General features: G+C 45.8%; 7 protein-coding genes across 7 annotated transcripts; 4 read left to right on the forward strand and 3 right to left on the reverse strand.

The window, feature by feature from the left end:
* Positions 1-5: 5 nt before the first annotated feature.
* On the reverse strand, positions 6-2484 carry VTP01DRAFT_9915 (uncharacterized protein; the record flags this gene model as incomplete). The annotated part of the gene is made up of 7 exons (XM_069389192.1): positions 6-159; positions 227-1049; positions 1107-1158; positions 1212-1399; positions 1501-1915; positions 1975-2129; positions 2193-2484. The coding sequence occupies 7 exons, from the start codon at positions 2482-2484 to the stop codon at positions 6-8; spliced, it is 2079 nt and encodes a 692-aa protein (XP_069240333.1).
* Positions 2485-2602: 118 nt separating this feature from the next.
* Positions 2603-4545, forward strand: VTP01DRAFT_9916 (uncharacterized protein; the record flags this gene model as incomplete). The annotated part of the gene is made up of 6 exons (XM_069389193.1): positions 2603-2623; positions 2687-2929; positions 2987-3133; positions 3191-3478; positions 3548-4059; positions 4131-4545. 6 exons carry the CDS (start codon positions 2603-2605, stop codon positions 4543-4545), a joined length of 1626 nt encoding a protein of 541 aa, XP_069240334.1.
* A 253-nt stretch (positions 4546-4798) lies between these two features.
* VTP01DRAFT_9917 (60S ribosomal protein eL42) lies at positions 4799-5394 on the forward strand (the record flags this gene model as incomplete). The annotated part of the gene is made up of 3 exons (XM_069389194.1): positions 4799-4801; positions 5012-5234; positions 5300-5394. 3 exons carry the CDS (start codon positions 4799-4801, stop codon positions 5392-5394), a joined length of 321 nt encoding a protein of 106 aa, XP_069240335.1.
* Positions 5395-6170: 776 nt separating this feature from the next.
* On the forward strand, positions 6171-8928 carry VTP01DRAFT_9918 (uncharacterized protein; the record flags this gene model as incomplete). Its single annotated transcript, XM_069389195.1, has 8 exons — positions 6171-6193; positions 6284-6393; positions 6444-6559; positions 6627-6683; positions 6770-7929; positions 8009-8066; positions 8128-8555; positions 8619-8928. 8 exons carry the CDS (start codon positions 6171-6173, stop codon positions 8926-8928), a joined length of 2262 nt encoding a protein of 753 aa, XP_069240336.1.
* A 685-nt stretch (positions 8929-9613) lies between these two features.
* On the reverse strand, positions 9614-10352 carry VTP01DRAFT_9919 (uncharacterized protein; the record flags this gene model as incomplete). The annotated part of the gene is made up of 2 exons (XM_069389196.1): positions 9614-9878; positions 9928-10352. 2 exons carry the CDS (start codon positions 10350-10352, stop codon positions 9614-9616), a joined length of 690 nt encoding a protein of 229 aa, XP_069240337.1.
* Positions 10353-13216: 2864 nt separating this feature from the next.
* Positions 13217-19632, forward strand: VTP01DRAFT_9920 (uncharacterized protein; the record flags this gene model as incomplete). The annotated part of the gene is made up of 14 exons (XM_069389198.1): positions 13217-13227; positions 13285-13408; positions 13465-13789; positions 13857-14061; positions 14127-14194; positions 14247-14477; positions 14537-16398; positions 16461-16985; positions 17042-17606; positions 17668-18098; positions 18156-18297; positions 18364-18494; positions 18556-18815; positions 18885-19632. The coding sequence occupies 14 exons, from the start codon at positions 13217-13219 to the stop codon at positions 19630-19632; spliced, it is 5628 nt and encodes a 1875-aa protein (XP_069240338.1).
* Positions 19633-19692: 60 nt separating this feature from the next.
* VTP01DRAFT_9921 (uncharacterized protein) lies at positions 19693-20766 on the reverse strand (the record flags this gene model as incomplete). Its single annotated transcript, XM_069389199.1, has 2 exons — positions 19693-20612; positions 20667-20766. 2 exons carry the CDS (start codon positions 20764-20766, stop codon positions 19693-19695), a joined length of 1020 nt encoding a protein of 339 aa, XP_069240339.1.
* Between the last annotated feature and the right edge of the window lie 267 nt (positions 20767-21033).

The raw sequence follows: 21033 nt of genomic DNA on the forward strand, positions 1-21033 counted from the left end.
CGCAATTATTGTTTCAGGTTGCAAAAGAATGCACCGAGGCGAACTTTGGCAGCCAGATGTTCGAGTTTCTTCATGTCAGCGGGAGTCCATTCTACCTGCTCTTCGTCAGCATCGCCTTCCACTTTGGGCATGCGACTCTTGACATATCTCGAGTACAATCTAAACCGAAGCAATCTTCTATTTAGCAAGATCGCAATTTTTAGGCACAGGAAAAGGATCAGCTTACTCGTGATACTCGGGCATGTTGCCTACACCACCAAGGACACAAAAGACGGTGCCAGAGGGTGCGTTCTCATAGATTGTCTTAAAATGTGCATCAAAGGCTATGAAACGTGCAGCGCGGTCAGCCTCGTCCTGAGCATCGTGAGGAATCACAGTCGGTGCAGCGTCGGTCTGCCACGACTTGTTTACATCCAAAGTATGGAGTTGCGTAAACACAAAGTTGTATTCATTCATGGCAGTGCCAGCCTGTTCTGCAAGTGTAGCATCGTTTTCGCAGTGGATGTAGCGTGATCCGAGAGTGGCACGGTACATGCCGTTCGGTGTTGGTGAGCTTTCCATAATGACACCAGTCTTGCTAGGTTTGAATTGATGAAGACGATCAAATACAAGCTCCGTGTCCTTGCCAAAGCGACCAAAGTTGGGTCCTTTCTTGATCTTGAGTTTGAATAGATCCAAGGATGCTATAGCGTCTTCAGCAGAGTCATGACCCACAATGGTCTCATTGTTGCGCTGGATGTTGCGTTTGAGCAGGTTACGTGCCAAAATACGAAGAGAAGGTCGGTATGGCGGGCCTCTGTGGGAGTCATACAACAGCGATGTATCAACGCAGTATGGATGTGCTATCTGTAAGGCACGCAAATCGTTCTCGAGACCGTGGCCGACCAAGATAACATTGTGATCGACAAATTTACGGAAATGTTTCTGGGCACGTCGAAGCGAGCATTTGGCTTTGGACATGATCTCTTCCGTAATACCGCTGAATTCTGTCTTGTAATCGACGATAGGGTCGTTGGGCTTGACGTACTCGTCAACAAGTGTCTTGTTATCTGAAACAATTCATTAGATCTATGGCTTTCAGAAATTATTGTATCCTTTCTCTATACCTTCATCGACAAGTGTATATCGAGCAAGAGCACTGCCAGTCGTTGTCACCACCTAAACAGAAAATGAGCGTCTTCCTCTTCGATAGAAATTGACGTGGATATTACCATTTCACAGTCAAGAGCGACGAGACGCTTCTGCTTGGCTGGCTCCTTTGCAGGTTTAGTCTCTTTCCACCCCTCTGGCAACTGGACATTTTTATCGAGAAACGACGGGATCGGATACTGCGCTGCTTGCAATTGCTTCAGGGTCATTACATAAAACTCGCGCATATTGTCCTTGTATTTCTCGAGGCCTGAAGAGAGAGAGGGAGAAAATAAGGAGGCGGAAAAGAAAAACAATGATTAGAGATTTTATGGGTAGGCGGGATCATTGTTTACGTGTGATATAACTTACGACTCGTCATCATCTTCTCCCGATGGATCCTTTGGCTGTGACTCACATTACACTGCATCAACTCGGCTATCGCAGCTGTAAGCTTGCCTTTGCTGCCGCTCATCTTGTAAACCATCATGTGCGAAAATTGACTGGTAAGGAAAGGCAGTGTAGATTTTCCAAAACACTTGTCAACCGTTTGTAAATCAACGCTTCTCGGTACATTTTCCCGGTTTTTTGGTATGCCAAAGTCGGCAATGTCAAGACCAGGGGCATATATCAAGACTAGGTGCTGGATAAGGCTCTTGTTGATGATTTTGAACCATGGTTGCGGAGTCCCCTCTGCTAAGCAATACAAAATCAAATTTCGAATGTCTCCAACAGCGACGTTCTTTTGCAGCGTTTGGGGTTGCAGCTGAAGTACAGGCACAGATACCTAGCATATGTCTTAGCACAAACGCCGCCTCTTTAGGATAGGGACATATTCTACTATACCTTTTCACCGTTGATCGTTGCTTTTGCTAGTTTTCGCTGTTTGTTCTTTTCTCTTTTCTTTCTCTTCTTTTCCTCAATCTCCTCTGGTGTCAAAGTAGTCTTTTTACCATTGGGAGCAGTGGCGGGTTTGTGCTTCTTAGTGGGGGAACTACCATCTATTAGGTTGCTAAGTGAGCTTTGGGCTGATGTTTTGGCTGCGTGAGCTGTCTGAGGACTACCTGTATTATTTGCATCACGCTGTCGTTTTCCGGGTATACTGTTGCTCTTATTTGTCGAACCAGGAGTTGGTATCGGTGTCCCGTTTTGGGTCTTCCTCTTCTTTGCATTGTTGCCTACAGCGCCTTCCTGCGAATCAGGGGCTGTCTGCTGGCGCTTTTTCGGCTCAATGACGGTTTGAGGCTTTGGTTCGGTTGATTCATCGTCTGAATCGAACTTGACGTGCACCTTCTTTGACTCGTCGTGGTAGACAGGTTTCCGTGGCGCATCGACCGGCGCAAACTTGATCTTCATCGCTGCTGCAGAAAAGGCGCTGTCAAAGCAGGAAAAATTTGGCAATGCCTCAAGTCGGGGGCTCAACAGTCACTTGCGCGCGAATTCAGTCTTGGTTCTCACTTGTTCTATATTACACATGCCAGGCGATCAACAGCAGGTAAGACATCAATTTCTGCTTTGCACCCCCGGGACGGCACGCGGCCAACGTTAAATATTGTAGACTGCAGCGCTGATTGCTGCCAAGCGAGCAGAAGTGCTCGCCAAACTGGCAAAGTTCAAGAAACCCGAACAAGCACCTTCGCCCGCCGCGGCATCGTCGTCTTCAGCATCGCCTACTCCTTCGCGTGCAACCAGTGGCTCGCGTTCTCCAGGCCCAGGCTCACAGGAAATGCCACAGGTTGATGCTATACAGAAAAAGATAGCAGAGGCAAAGGCTCGTCTCGCGAATAGCGTCAATGCTATGGTAATGTTATCGAAAGCTTGTGTGTATGGATCCAGCATACTAATTTTTACGCCGTAGCCACGACCCTCTGCTGGAGGTATTCATACCCCGGGAACTGAAGCTAAGAAACCTATAAAACCACAAATAGCAACCGATCAATCGGGTCATATTGATTTGAAAGCCATGATGGAAGCTATACCACGTCGCGATGTTGCAACTGCCAAGGTAATTGGAGAATATACATAACGACATAACTCTCTCTGACACTGACAATTATTTCAGGCTAATCTACGGCAAGCAACAACCCGAAAGGATACACGGAAGACACCGGAGATAGTGGAAAAGGGAGCGCCGGTTACCAATCCATACCTGGCACATGAACCTACCGTTAAGAAAGGAGCTATACGCAAACCACGGCAACTAAAGTTTGCCCAGCATGGAAAATATATTCAACAAGCCCAAGAGATTAGGCGGAAAGCCCAACTTCAAAAGTTAAAAGAGGAAATCGCTGAGAGTGTTAAGAAGGCAGGAATGGAGATTGAGCTGGATATTACCGACAAATCCCTCAAAGTGAGTCAACAAATTCTTTGGTTTGGATTCTAGAGATATATTAAATTAATATCTGAATTGTGCCACTAGAAAGAACCGCCACCGATTGTCGAATGGTGGGATGCACCGTTCCTTCCTAACAAGACTTATGAAGACATGGATCAGACACCTGTTATCCCTGAACAGCTCGATCAACTCGTCACTCTATACGTCCATCACCCTATTCCCATTAAACCGCCAAACGAGCAGAATGAAACACCTATTGTCCGATCCCTGATGCTAACAAAGAAGGAGCGTAAGAAATTGAGACGCCAGCGAAGACAAGAAGCACAGAAAGAAAAGCAAGACAAAATCCGACTTGGTCTTCTACCTCCAGATCCACCAAAGGTTAAGATCAGCAATTTGATGCGTGTGCTTGGCAACGAAGCGATCCAGGACCCTACCAAGATCGAAGCCAAGGTCCGCAGAGAAATGGAGCAGCGGCAAAAGCAGCACGAGTTAGCGAACGAACAGCGGAAACTGACACCAGAAGAACGAAGGGCAAAGATTATGACCAAGGTGAAAGAAGACCAAAAGATGAGCAACGAAGTAGCAGTTTTCAAGTATGTATATCTGTGTCTTTGTTCAATGCGATATCTTTACTGATGCTAATTAATGTTTTCTTAAATTTCAGGATCAAGAACTGTTCTCATCCAAAACACAGATACAAGATCGAGGTTAATGCCCAACAACATCACCTAACAGGCATGGTTATCATACATCCAAAGTGCCACTTGGTAATAGTCGAAGGTGGTCCAAAGAGTATCAAGGCCTACAAGAAGCTTATGCTTCGCCGCATCGATTGGAACGATATGCCACCGCCGAAGGGTGAAGGTGCCATGGATATCGATAAAGTCGAGGATAACCGATGCTTCCTAGTATGGGAAGGACAAGTCAAGGACAAGGCATTCAAAAGATTTACGTGGAGGACTTTTGAAAGCGAGAAAATGGCTCGAGAAGAATTATCAAAATGGAATGTAGAACACTACTGGGATGCAGCTGTGATGCACTCGGATGAGGAGTTGGCAGCAAGACAGCCGCAGCTCTAAAAATGCAATAAAAATATGCCATATATTTTTGTTTACCTTAAAGTACATAATCATCTATTTACTTGACTTTAGATAATTGCTAGTCTTTGTCGAGAAACAATATACATCAAAGCAGTGATCTGCGCAGCAGCAGAGTTGGATGGGTGATATGCGTATCTAAAGTCCGAACGCAGTGGGGCCGCTGCGGCGAGCGTCGAAAGTGCCCAGTTTGGTTGGATGATATGGCTCTCCCTCTTTACCTTATCTCGTAACCATGGTAGGCACATCCATCCATACAATCTATACGCTTACCGCCTGCATCCATTCCACCTCTCGTCCGTGATATACGTTCAGTCAACACCGGCAGCTCTCTATTTGACGATGAGGACCGAGACGTGAATGATCGTATTGGGACAATTATTGGAATGCGGCGTGGATGCGGGAAATTTGTTTGAATTTGTTGCTAAATGATAAATGTCATTGCTAGGTCAACATTCCCAAGACCAGAAACACCTTCTGCAAGGGCAAGAAGTGCCGCAAGCACACTCCCCACAAGGTCACCCAGTACAAGACTGGCAAGGCCTCCTTGTACGCCCAGGGTAAGAGACGTTACGACCGTAAGCAGTCCGGTTATGGTGGTCAGACCAAGCCTATTTTCCACAAGAAGGCAAAGACCACCAAGAAGGTTGTGCTCCGTCTTGAATGCACTGGTAAGGCGACAAAATACATGTATATTAGAGGCGGATGACATATGTACTGATCTGTGACGCCACAGCCTGCAAGTACAAGATGCAACTCCCCTTGAAGCGCTGCAAGCACTTCGAATTGGGTGGTGACAAGAAGACTAAGGGTGCTGCTCTCGTCTTTTAATTTTGCTGTCAAGTGTTACATAAAGGTGCAAATACTAGCATTTGTAGCAACCATCCAGCCGTATCGGCTTTTCAATGCATGTAGCGACAGAGTTCCGTGGTATTGGCAGAAAGCTGAATTTCTGTGTGTATATCAGAGAGTGGGATTGCATGGAGAGAAAGAGAGAGGGAGATTTGAAGTTACAGATGTAAGGCATGTCGAATCACTTTCACGTTGGCAAAATAAGCGGCACATCGAGTAACGTTGTTACTGAGATGCACCATCGAACCCTCCGCATATTCCAGTCATCGCCACCACGGGCAAGGTCATATGAGCGTTTGCTGGCTTTGGAAGAAATGTGCGACATTGCAATTTTGCCAAGTGCGCTGTTATTTCATCATCAAGACTAAAATTATCCTCTCTATACACTGAAACGATTAGAAGCAAAGGGGAAGCTAATGTATGGGAAGAAATAACTTTGGCACGTCCGATTACTTTTTGTTGCAACAAGGCTTCTGCATGAAGCTATTGTGATTTTAGAACCAAAATGGGTTATTTGGATACGATCCAGACTGGCAGCAAAGGATGTGATTGCTGCAAAGGGCCGTCGTGGGCAGAGTTCTTTCATTGATTGCATAAAAGATTGCTATCCTGCTACTGCGTAGTATAGCGTGCACGGGGCTATCCTTAATCTGGGGAAAAAAGGCAGAAGGGCGGGCCAAATTTTCTGCAGAGGTTTATACAGAGTTTAGAGCTTCCCGGGCTGCTACTGTTTCACTTTTGAACCTCGTGGCAGAATGGACTCAACGTACAAGGCAAGGTAAGCCCAATCCGGAACTGATGCTCTGGAAGCACTGCTTGGCCGCTGCCGAATACGCTGACCTCATAATCACCAATTTTTGTCACCCAGGGTTCAGTACTTTAAGGCTACGTTGAGTATCGGAGAAGACGATGAAGAGATCAGTCCAGATTGGAAACCGGTGGTCGACATGAAAACTTTCCGGGAAGCATGTTTCTATGGTAACGAACTCAACAAGTCATGTAAACGACGTGCGCTGACCATAGACAAGGCATACCGGATGAATCATGCGTGCGTTCCACGGCCTGGAAGGTCCTACTAGGCTATTTGCCACCGGACAAACGAACGTGGAATAATGTATTGACCTCTCAGCGACTATGTTACTATGTACGTACGGATCGTTGGAATTTGATTTACTTGGTTTGTCTGACGACAGCAATCCTCTTTCGTTTAGAACTGGGTCAAAGATCTGCTTCAAGACCCCGGTGAAGAACCGCCGACGAGCGACCATGTGAGCACAGAAAGAGAGAGAGAGGAGATATGCATATGGCGCATGTCAGGGGGCTGTTCCATACTAAACATGCATACACTATCTAGCCACTCAACGCAGAACCCGGATCCAAGTGGGCAGCGTTTTTCCGTGACAATACTATCCTTGAACAAATCGACAAGGACGTCCGACGTACGTTACCCGATTTAGCGTTTTTCCAGTCACTGGTACCAAGAAATCCACTTAATCCACTGTCGCCACCGCCAACATCAGTTCATGAAGACGAACCAGCCAACAAGGCAGAGGCTGACCATCCTCTCAGTGGGACGGAAAACGTCGAAAAACCGACCAACCGCAAACTATCGCTCAGTTTCATCGGCGGACGTTCTCGCTCTTCGTCAACTGCATCCAAAAAATCATTCAAGGGACTCGCAAACAACAGCGACGGCAATCGTTCACGTTCCAATTCGAAAAGTTCTGTCCGTTCATCGCACTCGGTCGTCATAGCTGACGGCAGCAGCCCGTCATCCACACCGCGAAGCATCGTTCGCAAGTTCTCTTCTGCTTTTAAACTCAACAATGCATCTTCATCTACAACTTCGCTGTCATCAAAGAAGAAACACGATCTACACAATGTAAAACCCATTTGTCCGTATGTCACTAATCGACGAACGATATTTAGCCGCATCGCACACTTGAACCTCGATTCCAGCAGCGGCGAAAAACCCGCATCTGCCGATATCCGACGACTCGGAGATCCTGAGACGCAGGATCACCACTGGGAAGCGATCGAGCGCGTCTTGTTCATTTATGCAAAGTTGAATCCCGGCGTCGGATACGTGCAGGGCATGAATGAGCTCCTTGCACCTATTTATTACGTTTTTGCAAAAGATAAGGATCCTGATGCACAAGCGCACGCCGAGGCAGATGCCTTTTTTGTGTTCACGACATTGATGGCGGATTTGCGCGATCATTTTGTTCGATCGCTTGATCACGATGCCAGCAGCGGCATCAATGCAACTATGCAGCGGATGAGCCTTCGTCTATCATGGGTTGATCGACCGCTCTGGCGAGACCTAAAAAGGAAGGATATCAAGGAACAGTACTATGCTTTCCGATGGATCACAGTCATGTGCTGCCAGGAGTGGGATCTACCCGATGTGATACGTCTTTGGGACTCGCTTTTAGCGGATCGGCAGTCAACCGACGATGAAAGCAATGCCATGACCTACGAGTTCCTCTTAGATTTTACAGTCGCTATGCTGTTGTAACGTATCGTTGATCGAGTGCGGATTTCCAAGTATATATATATATATATATACTAACATTTCCATATATTGCATCAGAGCTGTGAGGAAGGATCTTTTACGTGGAGATTTTGCAGAAAATATGCGAATGCTTCAGGTACCAATGGAGATAAGCAAATATTTGCACATACATCCAGCTCTAAAACATTTTCGTATAGAACTACCCTGTAGAAGAAATTCAGACAGTTTTGAAAATAGCATACTCGATACGCGAGAAACGCCTAAAGGCAGTGGCTGCTGGACAGACAGTGCCAGGTGTAAACGATAAGCGGAACAGCGGGCTGTTATCCTACGACTGGAGTGATACATCGTCGGTTGCTTCGAATGGTTCCAGTCGGCTGCAGCGTTTACGGGAAACAACGGACATGGCGAGACACAGCATAGAAGCATTCCGGAAAGAGTCCCGGGAGTCGTTGGACGAGTTTTTCCGGGCACACAGGGCAGCTGATCCTACAGACATGTGGAAGCGAGCAAGTACCGGCGAAATGACAAGGAGCTTATCACAAAAGCTCGCATCCATGGGCGGTGGGCTAGCATCGAAAATGCGTAGATCGAGCTCTGTCAATAATCCAAACGGTATTCAAGGGTAATCATCAAAGATTATGACAGTCGCGTTTTGTAATAGAAAATTTAGTTTTTCATTCTCTAGGGATCGTGTTGTACAGAACACTCTAGATAACCACAACCGTCGCATGTCCACAACGTTGTCTAATCCACACGAACTTGCTGGAACTTTACCAAATCGTACGAATTCGCTGCGAAACCGCCTCAATCAGATCATGAAAACCAATAACACTACCATATCACCTTACAACCGACTCAAAACGTCAAGTACAAGCACCCAGTCTTCCTCTACACGTTCTTCTCCTATCTACACCCGCTCTTCCAATGACGGAAACAAGGGACACTTCTCGCCACTTGACAGTGAAACCCGAGAGTACAGTTCTGGTTACGTTTAACATTGTTTAGATATTATTTTAGTAGCAAGCAAATCCTTGTATACATTTGATCACTAGTTCTTTGACAATAATATAACCTACTACGTCTCACTAAAAGCTCGTTGAAGTTTAAACTTGATTAAATTCTACATGTGCATAACATGTGGCATGAGCAGTAATAGATTTGAAAGGCCACCTTGTGCTCAAAAGTTTTGCATAGCGACAGGACCCAGACCAATGTTGAATCCTCCGTTTCCTATTCGTAGAAGGATATCTACCGAAACAACATTGACAACGACACTTCTCTTGTTATTCTATGCATCTCTTGTTGGCGACAGCTTCTGGAAGTTTCTTGCTATTTTTTTTAAAATTCTCTTTCTATCCCCCAACATTTCATCGTTGGAAATGGAAAGATGTGGAAATAAACGTGCAAAAAAGGAGGAGGAAAATCCCAAAGACGGGACCACGCGGTGATTATTGGGCCCCATGACCTGCATAACAAATGCCACGACCCCCACACCTCTTGCCTGGAACCACGTTACAGGCATCTGTAAATAGCGCTATCCAGTCTGTTTGACCCCATGATGAGCATTGATGCCAGACGTCTGCTCTCTTCAACACCCATGATGCAACCTGGTGACCTTTAAAAAAGGAAAAACGGGCATATATCAAATCTACAGGTCAGGAAATCTAAAGAGGATGCTAGTCATTTATGGTTCTCAATTGAAAGGTAATGTACAAGTAATATGATGCAGGATATAACAAAGGAATAGATGCCAGCGACGTGTAAAAAGAATAAGACCATTACGCAGATGCGTCGAAAGAGAGAGAGAAAGAGAGTTGGGTTACATGTGTGAAAGCTAAATCTGATGCTGTTGTGGGAGATATAGAGTATACATCGTTTCCGCCAGGAAAACTTGTTGGATAATGCCGGGTATTTACGGTCGAGATGATTGTTACATTCAATTCGTCTATTAATGCGCGACGCGGGCGTATGGACAGTGTGCTTCATGCGAGAACTGCGACACGTCGACACCACAGGATGGACAGAAGTTGTAATAGTCGCTCCAGCAGACTAGCAAGGCTATGCCGGCTCCTTCCTTGGCGGCGTTCTTGGTGCTTCCGGATCGGTGATGGCAAGGCATTGTAGTTATTTGACGTTGATAGAAATGTAAAGCTGCTGAAATGCGGACAAGAAAAGCGATTTGTTGCTTGTTGTTGAAGAGAAGAGTAGGAGAGAAAGATAAGAAAGAAAATACGGATGCTGCCGAGACAAGTTCTTGGCTCTTTATATAGACTTTTGAGAGTCCCTGTTTTGTCCTCCACAAAACACCCCCCAACCCCGCGTAGCACAACGTTTTGCTAATTGCATTTGAACACCGCGAGAACAGTAAAGCCGTGCTTAGCTGTTTTCCTGCCAAGACGTCCCGGTTTTCCGTAGGCATCTAGTGGTTTTGGTCATATCAATCAGCTGTTGTCTCGGTTTTCGTCCTGCTGCTGGAGCTGCCGAAAGCGGTACGCTTTTGCTATAAAGCAACCGGCTGAACTGGCGTTGCGGCGATTGCTGCTGCTGATGATTATTAGAACAATTAGAGTCAGCGAATTGCGCCACGTTGCTCTCATCACCACAAATAACAATCTTTTTTCCCTCTTGCACCCCCAGTGGCGGGTCGCACACGCACAGTCAACCGCAGGCTGATACCTTGCTGCGCCGCCGTTGCCGTTGGTAACCGGGCGGCAAGTCGATCGGACCGACACGCTGACAAAACAAAGTTTTCCTTCCTCTTCTTTTGTTGTCATTATTTATCTTTTGTTCCTGTGCGCGTAAACGCTGCTGGAAGGGGAGCCGTGTCATTTCTCGCGGCGGAGTTGTCAACGTTTCCCTCCCACCATCTGCTGCTAATAAAGACTGTTCCTGAACGTTCACTGGTTTCCCCAAAACACCAACCATTGAACGTCGTCGGGTAGCACCAAAATTTTGTTCTTTTTGAGACCGTAATGAATCAGATCGTTTCTTTTCTTGCTCAGCATACAGTATTTGGTTCAAAAAGTCGTACGAAATCAGACGTTGACCTTTTAGGATTCCTCAATAATATGCGCTCAATTGCTACCAAATGCCTCAATAAAAGCATCTCTGTCATTTTATCGCGCATGCTGCCTACGGATGAGAAACGCACAAATTCACAGAGCATTGCTAGGTTTTTCTGAATTGCGAACGCTGAGCATAAGCATCGGATAGGATGGGGGACTTGTAGCTTTGCAGCAAAATACTTTTTCCAGGCCCAACAATGGTGCTGGAAAATTTGCTCGTCCATTACTGACTAACCAACTTCATCGGGTAACTATAGATGCTGACAGACTGCCACCAAAGATAAGGATTCTCTATGATAGAGAATGAAAAGTATAAAGAACTTACATGCTTAATAAGAAATAAGGTAGGAAAAGACGGAAAAGACATGACGGAGAGATTTTAGTCCATTCAAAATGCAAGTAGGGATAATCCAGTAGATAATTATTGTCTGTCTCAGAAAGACTGTTATTTGTTTGTCCAAAGTAAACCTCCTAGTAGAAGTATCACCACATCTGGAGGTGGAACAGAGTGAACGGAATATCGATTGTGCACCAATCTTCTTCCAGCGCTGCGTTGTCGTTTGGATAAACGATTTTTGCTGCTGCTTTCCAGGCTGATTCCGTATTGACTTGGACGTTCCGACGACCGACGAGCACATCTTAAGCGGCTCGTTATTCTCGCGTCGCAAGAAACTCTCGACTTGCATACAGAGATGGAATTCAAATTTACATTGCTATTGCTCTTCCTGTTCTCACAATCGACTGGCACCGTTCTTATCACTCAGTAGTGCCACGTTGCTGGCGCACGTTGTTCTTGTTGGCTGCTGATTCCTTTGGGTTATTTAAAGTCTTTTCTTTCCTAAAAAGGAAATTCGTATCCGACAGCACTCCGCCCGGCTCGGCTAGCTCTGTGGTGTGGCAATCGATGAACACGGCGGAGTCAGCAAGCTGCAATCTATTATTCATCACCTACGAAACCAGATCACATCTTGGTCCTTCCGATTCCGGATCTTTTGTTTTTCATCCCACAGCGTTATCCTTACTTGCTTTTTTCTCATTTATGCTGGAATCGATTAGTCACTCTGCGAGTTCAGAAATGTATGCATATTCCCGATAGATATGCATGTAACTTCACTCCTTACGAATCACAGGCAACGCGGCTGCTCTGTGGAGTGCGCAAAAGATACCTCACCATGAGTTGTTAGGAGTAAAAGTATTGTGCTTGCCTAGCTTCTATATGCCGGTGTCCAAAACAATATACAGTACTTCCAATTAAATAGGCTTTATACTTTTGGAGAAAACATATTAGCGAGTATTGTTCAGCAAGCATTTATCTCAGGTTCAGTTTACGCAGATGCATGCATGCACTTATTGGTATCTAGTAGAAAGGTTGAACGTGTATTACAAGTCCGTTGCTTGCAATTTCCTCGAGCAATGAGCGAATTTTGCTGTTGCTGCACGTGACTATACAATATGGATATTATGATCTGCGTTTTTGGATTCAATATTGTATCCGTCCAGCTACCTTCCGCGTTTACGTATGTTGCTCATAGATTCCTGTATTAACTCCTTGCATGGAATCCTGATTTTTATGTGAATGGTGATCATCATTATTATCAGCTCCTAAATCCAATATGGAATGAAAGGGATATTAGCTTTTGCTCCCATATGAATTTGGTAATGGGATCGGTTAGCAGAACAGAAAAGATTCAAATTTCCTGTCAAAAACAGAATAACGATGTTCTTTTGTGTTTTCTCTGCCAAGAAAGTATGCGCATGTACAGAAAGCTGTAAAAATAGGAAATGCTGGACATGGAACTGCATGGTTGTAAAATACAATTATCATGCTACATGCGCGCGAGTCATCAGCACCAAGCACCAAATTTGTCTTCATATAATTTTGTTAACTGATGAAATTGAGAGGCAAATACACCTTTTCCAAAAATTAATGTCGCTGCAATTTGTCGTTTTGGTGTATAAATGTATTATAAAATTTCACAAAATGCGACATTACTTTTGGGAAAAGGTGTATCTCCAAGGCAAGGCTGTAACAGCGATGAAGGCAGAAACGTCACGCTGGGCAAAAGGGCGCTCCAAAAGGGGCGCAGTTTGAAACCAACGACGAATCAGCCAATCAAATGTGCTGACATTCAAAAAACCAGTCGCCCATTTTGAAGCAAAAGATATAAATGGGCTCTTTTCGCTTTCCATTGCTGGTGGGAGCGACCCGCAATTTCATATGGCGACTCGGTAAAATTTTACCCTGCAGTGAGGGGGGAAAAGAACGATTTATTGACTGCATGACAGGCTTGATCGATTAGTCCTTTTATTGGATACTGGGTCCACGGCCTCCATTCGTCGCACTGCAGCGCAACAGCTGGGTGAGATACAGAAACAACATGCCGGCGAACTATACAACTTGCTGTCTAGGGTAAAAGAAAGCAAAATTTTTACCTAAAACGCGTGATACTGACCCTCTATGCCAAGGTTGTCGTCCACCTGCGCAGCAAAGCATGGGACACGCGCTGGGCAGCTGGTCTAGCACTGGAGGCAATCGCTGAAAATGTTCCTGCTTGGGATCCGTCTCAAGACCAGGCTGTCAAGACGGAATCGCACACTGACGAAGAGACACACAAGTTGGCTTTTGACCAGTTCGATCTAGCTTCGGTGCTGGCCCACGGAAAACTATTACTAGGATCAGCAGGCAAAGAATACGACATTGACTTTTCAGACATGACGCCCCAGGAACGGCTAGAAATGCAGAGACGCAATCTCAAGGAACGCTTAGGTCTTACGAACCAGTTTATGGATGGTTTGTTCCGCTGAGTTGAATGCAAACGGATAGGGAATTTAACTCATATGACCTCGTACCCGCATAGTGGATCTGTTGGATTACGCTGACGTGGAATCTACAAACAAGAAGAAAAAGGCACCCAGCCCTACTCCTGCACCTTCTGCATCGACTACGCAACCAACCACTCCTGCTGTTGCAGAAATTAACATGGCTGGGTTATCTGCACGAGAACGCAATATGCTTAAACGCAAAATGAAAAATGACGCCAAGATGAACAAAAACAAGGACAAGTAGGATCTGCATTGTTGTTATCAATACCTGTTCGACCACGTACTAATGCTCGTGATTGTTTTAGAGTACGAGTAGTAGATCTCAAGGGCAAAACGACCGCGACGCCGGTCAAAATTGAAAAGGATAAAGATGGTACGTGACATACTGATGCTGTTTGTGAGCTTTTCTGACGAGTTACGTCTAGAATTCGAGTTGACAGCGCAGCCACAGTCCAACAAATTCGTAGTCGAATCCAAGAAACCACCACCGTCAGCCGATGCCACGGAACAACATAATCCGATAGAATGGCCATTTACTATGGTTTGCGAGCACCTTTGTATGGATTTGTTCGACCCGACCTGGGAAGTTCGTCACGGTGCTGGGATTGGCTTACGGAGCATTCTGAAAGCTCACGGTAGCGGTGCTGGCAAAAGAGGTAAGTGACTGTATAAAGATCGATGATAAAGAAACAAGGCACTAAACACTAGCATATAGCTGATGCAACCAAAGAACAAAATGAAAAGTTACATCAAGCATGGTTGGAGGATGTTGCTCTTCGACTACTTTGCGTATTTGCCCTGGATCGATTTGCGGATTTCGTGTCGGATCAAGTAGTATGCCCTGTGCGCGAGACTTGCTCTCAAACACTCGGCGTGGTATTACAATACATGCGTCCTGAAGGTGTTCTCAAAGTACACGAAACGTTGTTGAAATTGATAGGCCAAGATGATCCAGCATTTAACGGACGATCTATCTGGGAAGTACGCCACGCTGGCTTACTCGGCTTGAAATATGCAGTAGCAGTACGCAAAGATCTAGTCGACAAGTTAGTGGACGGAACAACAACCGCAGTGGTAATGGGATTGAGAGATGCCGACGACGACGTACGAGCAGTTAGTGCCGCGACGTTGCTACCTATTACAGCAGAATTTGTTCGTATGAGCTCTCAGGAACGCACACGCGACGTTGTCATCACACTTTGGGATTGCTTGATCGACTTGAAAGACGACCTGACGGCTTCCACGGGTGCAGTCATGGATTTAATAGCCAAAATGTTTGAGCAACCTGGCGTTATGGATATAATCAAGAGCCAATGTTCGCTTTCTCAGCTTGTCCCACGTCTTTATCCATTTTTCCGGCACACTATCACGGGCGTACGAATGGCGGTGCTCAATACTTTGACGACTTTCTTGGAATGCCAGACAGCTTCAGAGTGGCTCGATGAACGCGCATACCGACTCGTATTTCAAAACTTGGTTGTTGAAGAAAAATTACCAGTGCTGCAAAAGACATTATCTGTGTGGCGCGACTTAACTATCAGCGGCCTAGTCGATACGCAGCTCGTCCTTACATGCACGCAAAACTGGCTTGGTAGCTGGTTTGAGGTTGCCATGACTCCTATTGGTCAACCATTGGATGTGGCGACGCACTTCTACAAACCACCAGGCGCGTTTGGATTAGGAGGACAGACGGGAATACCTTCAGCAGCGGTCAACAGCAGCGGTAAAAAAGCTGGTAAAAAAGCCGCAAAGAATGGAAGCAGCAGCAGCGACAATCAAGAGTCAACGCATAACCTGGACGTTGGCATGATCATGCAGGACTTTTCACTTATCACCATGGAGCAAGTCATGCGAGGGCGTATATCGTGCGCTGTCGCTCTTGGCATGGCTATGAGCATGTGGCCGGATGAAACCATGGAAGTTTCATATCAGGAAGTCATTATTACTTTGTTAACATCGCAGTGGGCGCTGAAACGCCAGCTTGGCGCTATGGCTGTGGAGGAATGGGCAAAAGCCGTTTTACAAATGCGTTACAAAGCGGATTCTGTGAGCAATGCGCCTCCCGATGCCATTTTGGCTGCCCAGCATAATTTCCCAAAAGCACTCTCTCAAGCAATGATATCATGTTTGGAAGCGGGGCAGGCACAATCCACTGGATTCTATCTCGAATTAGTTCACGTACTGAAGCGAATCCGCGGTGAATGCCAGGCTATGCTCAACGCTTTCGTGGATGCGAAAGTACCGGCGTCTTCTCTTCCCGTCTTGCCAGCGCTCGTCATGGGCGAAGCTCTAAATCCGGATGAACAAGTTTTCACAGTTGAAACGGCAAATCTCGTCGTAGGAGACACGTTTAATGCATTAATTAATTACGTCCCTCGCAGCAAAAAACGAAATGAAATTATTCATGATCTGCAAGATCGTCAGAAACGTGTCGTGTCATCCATCGGATACTACGAAGAATTGAAGCAGAAAGTCGATTTACATGTATATGCCAGTACGGCTGGTGCTGTGGTAGAACTTGGAGAGCTTCCTCCCAAGCTGAACCCGATAATTCGAAGTATCATGAACAGCATAAAGGTAACGTATTAAGTAGCTCTAATCACTCGTTCAAGTGATGCTCATTTACGCTGTGTAAATAGTTTGAGGAAAATGCAGAGCTGCAAGAACGTTCGGCGGCAGCGCTTGCAGACTTGATCGCGCTTTGCTCTCGCGCAGAAGGTCGGATGAATCCTTCTGACCGAATTGTAAAGAACCTTTGTGCCTTTTTGTGCTCTGACACTGCAGCGACACCTGTCTTTGAAGAGAATCGATCCGAAAGTGGTATCTTATCGTTGCAAAAGGAGTCGTCAGGCAAAGCCGCTGCCCCCCAGCAAGATATAACACCGCAGCAGAAAGAAGCACAGCTCATGAAGCGTGGCGCCGAGATAGCATTGCATAAACTTTGCAGTCAATTTGGAGGACGTGTTTTTGATATCGTACCCAATTTGTGGACTTGCATGTCGGCAAAATTAATTGAGGTCTTTGGAAATGATGTGCAAAGCCCCGGTGCTTTGGAAGCAGACCAGGCAGTACCAGCCAATGCCGTTCTAGGCCAAGAAGTCATTGACACTCTTACTGTCATGACAACTGTCGTGCCTTACTTGTCCAAAGACTTGTGGTACAAGGTATTTGTGAAACTGGAAGATTTGTTGAATATCTTGATCACTTAGTGCGTGGCTAGGTCGTTGAGATCGCTCCTTTGATCTGCAAAGCTTTACAATCTCGTTTCAGTGTTATTCGACACGTCGCATCCCGCTGTTTAGCGACCATCGCCAATACCATCACGGAGCAGACGATGCATATTGTAGTGGAAAAAGTACTTCCGTTGTTAGGAGATACACTGAATCCACTCCACCGACAAGGTGCCGCCGAATTGATTTATTACTTGGTGCAAATGCTGGATACCAAGATCTTACCTTACACCATATTCCTTATTGTACCCGTACTCGGTCGTATGAGCGACTCGGACGATGCCGTGCGACTAGTGTGCACCAACTGCTTTGCACTCTTGATCCGTCTTGTTCCACTCGAAGCCGGCATTCCTGACCCACCGGACATGTCCCAAGAATTGCTTGCTCACCGTCAGGAAGAGCGCAAGTTCTTGTCGCAGCTTCTGGATAGCTCCAAAGTTGAAAACTTTGAAATTCCTGTTAAGATCAAGGCTGAGCTGCGTAAATATCAACAAGAAGGTGTCAACTGGCTTGCGTTCCTCAACAAGTTCCATCTTCATGGTATCCTCTGTGATGGTAAGGATTGAGACAAGTCCAGACAAACAAGATTCTTTCGTTAACCAACGTTCGTAACCAGATATGGGTCTCGGTAAGACATTGCAATCAATTTGTATCCTTGCAAGCGACCACTTTCTCCGTGCCCAAAAATATGCTGCAACGAAATCACCGGATGCAGTCCATTGCCCTTCACTCGTCATTTGTCCGCCAACATTGACCGGCCACTGGTATCACGAAGTACTCAATTATTCTGAAAATTTGAAACCGCTTTTATACACTGGCGGCCCTGCAGAGCGTAAACGATTGCGAACAAAGATCAGTCAGCACGATGTCGTGATCATGTCTTACGATATTATCCGCAATGATATTGAAGAACTCGGTCCAATTCAGTGGAACTATTGCATTCTGGATGAAGGTCACATCATCAAGAATGCAAAGACGAAAATTACTAAAGCCATCAAAACCGTCAAATCTAATCACCGCTTAATCCTCTCTGGTACTCCTATTCAAGTAAGTCGAAACCATACGATCAAGATACATGGATTTTACTAACAAACTCCTTTTCAGAATAATGTTCTCGAGTTATGGTCATTATTCGATTTCTTAATGCCTGGTTTCCTTGGAACCGAAAAGCTGTTTAACGAACGCTTTGGCAAACCGATTTTAGCCAGCCGTGACAGCAAGAGCTCTTCAAAAGAACAAGAAGCTGGTATGTCTTGGAAGAATAATATCGAAAAATGCACACACAGCTCACTGTACTTTCCCATTTGAAAAGGTGCATTGGCTCTCGAAGCCCTCCACAAGCAAGTCTTACCGTTCCTCCTGCGCCGTCTCAAAGAAGACGTGCTGCACGACTTACCACCAAAGATTATCCAAGATTATTACAGCGATCTCAGCGATTTACAGGTAATGCTAAAGTATTTTGCATTGTTATTACAGGAGTTTGGTATTTATATTACATGCTTAGAAACAATTATACGACGAGTTTGCGAAATCTCAAGCTAAACAGGCTGTTGAACAAGACCTCGAAGGGCAGAAATCTGAAGGCGGTGGAAAGAACGCAACACATATATTCCAAGCACTTCAATATCTGCGTAAACTCTGCAACCATCCTCTCCTTGTACTGAACGATAAGCACCCAAGTTACGAACGAGTAACCGCCGAATTAGCACGAACCAACTCCTCACTACACGATATCCAAAATGCACCGAAATTACAAGCACTCAAGTATGCTTCTTGATAATCATTTCTTTACAGGAATCTGGGATTTTGCTCACAATGACTTTTCGCAACTAGGCAACTCCTCGGCGAATGTGGTATCGGCGTGTCCGCACCGGAATCCGACGACCCAGAAGCCATGGCAGCAGGCGCTGTGAGCCAGCACCGTGCACTTATCTTCTGTCAGCTCAAAACCATGTTAGATATCATCGAAAACGATCTATTCAAGAAACTGATGCCATCCGTATCATACATGCGATTGGATGGTTCGGTTGATGCGAACAGACGACACGATGTTGTACAGAAATTCAACGCAGACCCGTCCATCGATGTCTTACTCATGACAACGCACGTTGGTGGTCTTGGTCTGAACTTGACGGGTGCCGATACTGTTATCTTTGTGGAGCACGACTGGAACCCGATGAAAGATCTACAAGCTATGGACCGAGCGCATCGTATCGGCCAAAAGAAGGTGGTGAACGTATACCGACTGATTACCCGCGGCACGCTGGAAGAAAAGATTATGGGTCTGCAGAAATTCAAGCTTAACATCGCAAATACCATCGTCAATCAACAAAATGCTGGCTTGCAAAGCATGGATACTGATCAAATCCTCGATCTGTTTAACGTTGAAGATGAAAACAAGGAAGGAAAGAGCAAAGCACGCAAGAAAGAGGATGGACAACATGCAGCCGAGATGGGCACAGCAGGCCTCGGTGCTCCCGGCAAGGGCAAGACGGTCCTGGAAAATCTGGAGAATTTATGGGATGAGAAGGATTACGAAGAAGAATACAACATTGATAGTTTCATTAGCAGCTTAAAATGAGAGAGAAGATGAATAAAAATAAGAACAAGAAGAGTGCTGTTACTGCTACTATTCATGCAACTACAGCTGGCTCTTTCCAATGTATAGCCATTCTTTGTTTACCATCTTTACAACGTCTAAGGAGTCAAAATTTTCTTCATCGTCGTCGTCTGACCCGGTATTCCTCAGTCGGACAACGCCATCACGTTCTAATTTCTGCAAATGGAGCGCGATACCTCTGAGGAACGCTGGCTGTGCGTCGTCTGTGAGATCCTCGCGTATTAACCGTTCACCAATCTCCAGGGACGTCCACGGCCGAGACTGGTCGGATTTTATGAGGTTTAAGATTTCGTGCTCGCGTTGATATCTATATTCGAGGTACTGCTTGATTCTAGCAACACCGTTTTCGACGACGGCACCGTGGCCAGGGTACAGGCGGCGCGGTCGCAAACCTTCTAAGCGATGCAAGCCTTGCAAATACTCATTCAAATCATCGAAAACAACTGTTCCATGCCCCAAGACACAGTCGCCCGTAAACAGACTCTGTTCCTCCTCGAGCCAGAACGCGCAATGGTCTTTGCCGTGACCACCGGTAAATACGACTCGAAGTGTCGTGTCACTGTCAATGTGGAATACTTGGTTATCTTGGAGATTATGCAGGTGGATACCAGCGGGAAATCCGTGCATGAATTGAGCCTCGTCGCGGCTTCCTGGGGGGAAAGGGTATTTGTGCACCTTGATAGGCGACACTTGTTCGGCTGCAGCCTGGTCGTCGTCTTCCACAGCCGCAGCATTGTTCTTCCAAATGGCTGCGGTGTCAATATCGATTAATCCTCCCCAATGGTCATAGTGGCCGTGAGTCAGCAGCAGATCGGAGATGTATGCGTCAGGCGATATAGATGCAAGTGACTGGTGTATGAGTGGCCAGTATCCTAATTCCCCTTGCCCGCAATCGATCAGGATCTTCCTCGGGCCCTTGCCGACGAGATATGTGTTTGTTCCTTATTGTTTCATCAGAATTAAAAATCCCGACCTCTCAAAAAGATGTACGATACCTTGCAACGTGAAGAATCCAGGATTCAATCCCATCACTCGCCACACTCGGTCAGAGAGCTGGCAAAAATCTGGCAGTGGTTCGAGAGCGCGTTTTGGCATTGTTTACGTGAGATAGGAAAGAAAAAAGACAAGTGGCACTGTTAGACCGAGAAAAAGGTAATCTTATCCCCAATTCACATGGATCCTACCCCATGTGAAAGTGCTTTCATTATAGCCTGTGCCTTACCCCACACCGATCAAAACGTGTTGTCCTGCTGTGCAACAAACCACGTTTCATAGATTATATTTTTGTTCGGCAAAAGCGTATGAATCAGTTTACCCATTACTGCTTACGAGAACAGTTTTCACAGGTAACTTTACCTGCCC

Source organism: Rhizomucor pusillus (genome assembly GCF_041956525.1).
Source record: "Rhizomucor pusillus strain CBS 183.67 unplaced genomic scaffold VTP01scaffold_7, whole genome shotgun sequence".
Taxonomy (NCBI): domain Eukaryota; kingdom Fungi; phylum Mucoromycota; class Mucoromycetes; order Mucorales; family Lichtheimiaceae; genus Rhizomucor; species Rhizomucor pusillus.